The sequence below is a fragment of the Ostrinia furnacalis genome, unplaced genomic scaffold (genome assembly GCF_004193835.3).
Source record: "Ostrinia furnacalis isolate ACB-3 unplaced genomic scaffold, ASM419383v2 OfSCF3018, whole genome shotgun sequence".
NCBI classification, from domain to species: Eukaryota; Metazoa; Arthropoda; class Insecta; order Lepidoptera; family Crambidae; genus Ostrinia; species Ostrinia furnacalis.
In genome coordinates this window covers 48298-53514 of record NW_021133257.1, presented here as the reverse complement: position 1 = coordinate 53514, position 5217 = coordinate 48298, and the positions used below count along the sequence as shown (strand labels likewise).

The window sequence follows — 5217 nt, the reverse complement described above, 5'->3', positions numbered from 1 at the left end:
CGTAGTCACAGAACTGTCCGACAGATGTTGAATCGTTTCTTAGTTAAATATTTAACGGTGAAAACTTTCTTCCACATACAAATAACATTCATTTAAAATTTAGTATCATAAATACAATATTTGTTTATACAAATAGAGCCGTAACGGAATTTTCTTATTATGACATAGAGCATCCTACGCAGAACCATCAGTGTTTCTTTAATATTTCATTAGCCAGCCTTCTTACCAACATTTACGATTTCAAATAGCTATGGGCAATCACGACTACGATTCCACAACCATCATTAATGATCTACTGATGACATAGCTTTAAGTTTATTACCTTTTTTATTTGTTCTGATAATCAATGAACACCATTCGAATTCTCGTTCATGTAAAATTGAATGAAACCTATTCGTATCATTTTAGCTGATGCTGTTGAACACTTTCATAATAAACCTGTCCTCATAGTGATAACATTTATTTATTTATTTATTTATTTATTTAAGGACAACCAACAAAACATACACCATACATTCACAGTATCCTTATAAATAAATTAAGCTAAGGTGTTGCCTGCCACGACATGCACAGAATGTTGGAAAACAGTAACGTTGCCAAAGTGACAGAATGCAAAACAATAAATTATTTACTAACCGTCGGAGTATACAATTCAGAAATTTGTTTTTTGAACTTACGTAGCGAAGATGACATATCAACGCTGGCCCCGGACGAACGTGACAGGTTGCTAAATTGTGACTGAATCCTGTTGATAGAGGAGAAATGACCCAGATTTGTCCTAAAACCATTTGCTTTAAACGGCAGATACCTGGACAACCGAGCTAGTTTGAAGGGAACATTGAATTTAATCCGTCCAATGAGATCAGGACAATCTATGTAACCATTTATTATTTTGTATAGGAATAGACTATCCAATATTTTCCTGCGGTCTTCCAAGCTATACAGTTTAAAATAATTTAGGCGTGTATTGTAGCTTGGGAGCTGTTTAGCTAATTTATGTTGATATGACAAATGCCAAAGAAATCTCTTTTGTATTGATTCAACTCTGCGTTTATGTATTTCATAAAAAGGAGTCCAAACGACACTACCATACTCTAATCCCGACCGAACCAGTGAGTTGAAAACAGCAATTTTGCTCGATGCCTTTCTGAAATCCCGACAATTTCTAAGTATGAAACCCAGCAACCTAAAGCCTCTTGTGACTATTTTATCGATATGCACGTGAAAACGCAGTTTATTATCAATGTAGACTCCAAGGTCTCGAATGACATCAACTTCTCGTATCACTTGGTTGTCTATATTATATGAATTAAAATATTGATTCTTATTACGCGAAAAATGTACGAAGTTGCATTTATCAGCATTTAATTTTATTTTATTTATATTACACCACCGCGCAAAGCGATTCAGGTCATCCTGGAGGAGGCGCCAGTCATTAACGTTCTCCAAGCGAACTGTAATTTTGAGATCGTCAGCATATAAATGTATTTGTGAGTTATGAAAGCATGAGTGAACGTCATTGATGAAAATGTTAAAAAATAAGGGACCTAAGTGGGAACCCTGGGGCACTCCTGATGATGCCAAAAACCTATCAGATGCGAATCCGTCGATCACAACTCTCGACAACCTGCCGACGAGGTAAGATGCACACCAGTTCAGCAAGTTTCCTGTGATACCAAAGTGATAAAGCTTGTCAACAAGGATTTGATGGTCCACCTTGTCAAACGCCTTGCTGAAGTCCGTGTATATAACGTCAACAGGAGTGCCACGATCCACCGATTCAACCAAGTCAGACATGAAACAGACTAAATTTGTTGAGGTTGATCTGGCTTTCATGAAGCCATGTTGCTCAGGTATGAGAGTGTTTTTTACGTGCCAATATAAAATGGGATGAATCAAAACCTCAAAAACCTTTCCAAATACAGGCAAGATAGAAACAGGACGATAGTTTTTTACTGCTGACTTGTCACCCGATTTGTGTATAGGAATAACTAGCGCCTCCTTCCATGCAGATGGGAACTGGCCTGTAGAAACAGAAAAGTTAAAAATTATGCTTAGAGGTTCAGCTAAGTATTCACTACAATGAGTAACAAATATAGGGGGTATACCATCTGACCCTGCTCCCTTATGTGGGTCAAGTCTTTTTAAAACCCTTTCAACGGCATCTTTCGAAAAAGATATGCTATTTAAGCAATGTGAATCAGGATTGTCAGGGATAGTTGGTCGCAAAGTATCGAGCTTATCGCTATTTTCATATACATCGGAAAAACACGAAGCGAAAAATTCACATATATCAGATCTTTGAGTTGCAATTTGGTTACCATAGTGCATGCTCGAGGGATACGAACTGAGGCCATTACGTTTTTGTTTTAAAAAAGACCAAAACAGTTTAGGGTTTGCAGTTAAAGAGGACTCGATCGATGCAATGTATTTTTTATAATTCATACGTGTGAGTTGTGTACATCTCTTCTTAAGTAAACGATATGTTAAGTCATCTAGCGGATTCAAATATTTGGAAAAAAGCTTACGATATTTATTCTTTTCACGGAGAGCATTAATTAAACACTTACTGTACCACCTTGGGTATTTATCTGAGTTAGACTTAGACAATGGAACATGTTTCCTAATAATGTCATTGATAATATTATAAAATGCAGATACCATTGTGTCAATACTAGAATACTGCGAGAACAAATCATGCCACTGTATTTCCATTAATGCGGCAATTATTTTAGAGTAGTCTGCTTTATAAAATTTAAACCTAGGTTCTTGTTTAGTGAGAACACAGAGTGAAGTGCTACATTGTAACTCGCATTCCAATGGTGGGTGATACGTATCGATGTTAGTTAGAGGGGTTTCACTAACGCGCATACCGGACACCGACATATTAGACAAAATTAAATCCAATATCCTATCCTTACTGTTCTTGATCCAGTTATATTGATTTAAATCGTGATAAGCAATAAAGTCAGATAGCATATTTTCATACACACTTTTATGGCTAATTGATGCGGTAAGAGGAGACCCAGGCTGACCATGCCAGTGTATACCACCCAAGTTAAAATCGCCTAATATTAACGTTTTTTTAAAGTTTACAGATATTCTATTCACGTTGTCGAAAAAGTGTTCAATTATGTGTTTTTGAATAGGTGGTGGTAAATATACGCTGCATATCATTAGCTTTTCTATCTGATTGTCTACACAAATATCCACACTAACCCACAAATCCTCACAATTGCTCTCGAATTGCGGATGTCGACTTGATGTTAACCACTTTGACACTGCTATCAAAACTCCTCCACCCGATTTGTTGCAGTGAAATCCACTAGATTCGCGATCGCGCCTATAAACCCGGTACCTGTCACAAAACAATTCAGAATCCAGTATGTCACCGGCCAGCCAAGTCTCACAAAGTACAATTATGTCATATTCGCACGTTAACATATTAAAATAAAAATCATTAGTTTTGGTACGTAATCCTCTAACATTTTGAAAATATAACTTTATTTGATTATCGAATTTAAATACAAGAATACCAACACTAGGTGAAAAATAAAAGCTACTTATTTAAGATTATTTAATGTATCCAAGTCGCGAATGAAAACAGCCTCTGAAGTGTCCGATTTACGCACGTACACTCGACCGCCACGCACCCATACATATTTGAAGGACAGTTGTTTTGCACGAAGTCTAGCCGCCGCGTGAAGGCTTTTATTTTCGACGGTCAAGTTCTCAACTACGTACACCGGCGACCTCTTATCGTCCAGACCCAGTACGCTAGTATTCAATTTTTCTTTTTGATGAGTCTTGTTGTATTGAATTGAGGCGGCGAGCACCGAGTCCCTGGTGCGGGGAGTGGCGAACTTGACCAAAATTGATCGCGGTCTCGATGAGTTCGGGTTGGACTTTGCAATACGGGAACAATATAGTATGTCGCAGTCATTGATAGGATGGTTAATTACATGCCCAAGTTGTTTAATGACAGAAATTACGTTTTCAGATCTATGTTCAGGCACACATTGAAGCTCAAGATTGGAAGATCTAGACATTTGATCCATTTGACGAACTCGGTTGGATAACGTAATTAACTCAGACCGTAACTCATTGTTGACAGTTTCTAATTGTTTTATTTTCGTGCCATGACTGTCGATATCGCTCTTTAAAGAATCAAACTGATCGCTTAAAAATCCCATAGAAGTCCTAACCTCGGCAAGTTGATCGCTCACCTCACGAAGCCTGACGTTCATCGTGCCTTTTAGGTCATCCGCGAATTCATTCATCACCGAGCGCATCTCCTCTCGCATAATTAACCTAATATCTGCACGTGTGACGTAACCTGTAGACGATTGTGTTGACTCCGGCCTATTGTGAGCCTTGCGGCGTGTCACGTTGAATGTTACCTCGGCCATTCCAGTAGGTGTAGACGGGCGCACTAACATATTGGAGTTGTCACCTTTAGGTTGTTTATTTTTGCACTTAGGACAAAGCCAATACTTCCTGACCTCATTATCCAAAGATTGTATCTCCTCCACAGTGTAGTTTAGGCACAGATAGTGATAAGCCTCACTGCATCGCGTGCATTCCAAGCAATCATTATGTAATACGGTGTCATTGCAAGCCGCACAAGTCTTCATTATAGTGAACTCCGTAGATAAAAAACTGACAGGTAAACACCACAGTAGATATATGAGCTAGATTTATCTACTGTGTAAACACGCTCCGTCCCTTTTTATCGCGCAGAGGTGCAAGTGAGCAGAAGTCGCAGCGCAGACAGCGTGGGCGCCGAGCACTCACGAAAGCACGTACGGACTTCCCCGAGCGGATTAAGTTGTAGAAAGATAGCACTTGTGCGCGCGCGTGAATCTTATACGTATTATAAGAGCACCGAGAGACTATTATAGCGTGAGCTTAAAATTCGCAGTTGAGGAGCAGCAAGCGACACGTCTGCCTCCAACTAATATCCGACGATAGAGTCCTTAAAATAAATAAATAAATAAAAGTATAGTTCAAGTTCGAAAATTTGTTGGATTTTTGATAAATATATTATCAAATGGCCAATAGATGTATAAAAATGGACGGAGCAATTATTCACACGACGTAATTACGTAAAAATAAGAACTATAACATAGTAAAGGAAAATCTATTGGATTACTGTGAAAAGCTATGTATTTGTGGTTAAAGATACACATTTTTTATAAGCGACACGAGCTTCGCTAA

The 5217-nt window shown here is 38.3% G+C and overlaps 1 protein-coding gene across 1 annotated transcript; it reads right to left on the bottom strand.

The window, feature by feature from the left end:
* Window positions 1-1042: 1042 nt before the first annotated feature.
* LOC114357028 (uncharacterized) lies at window positions 1043-4943 on the bottom strand. The gene is made up of 2 exons (XM_028310445.1): window positions 4717-4943; window positions 1043-4674 (listed from the first exon to the last, which is right to left on the bottom strand). The coding sequence occupies exon 2, from the start codon at window positions 4632-4634 to the stop codon at window positions 3564-3566; it is 1071 nt and encodes a 356-aa protein (XP_028166246.1). The 5' UTR covers window positions 4635-4674; window positions 4717-4943; the 3' UTR covers window positions 1043-3563.
* Window positions 4944-5217: the final 274 nt, after the last annotated feature.

Excerpts from the sequence above, each read along its gene's own strand:
- LOC114357028 (XM_028310445.1), bottom strand. The coding sequence starts at position 4,634 with ATGAAGACTTGTGCGGCTTGCAATGACACCGTATTACATAATGATTGC.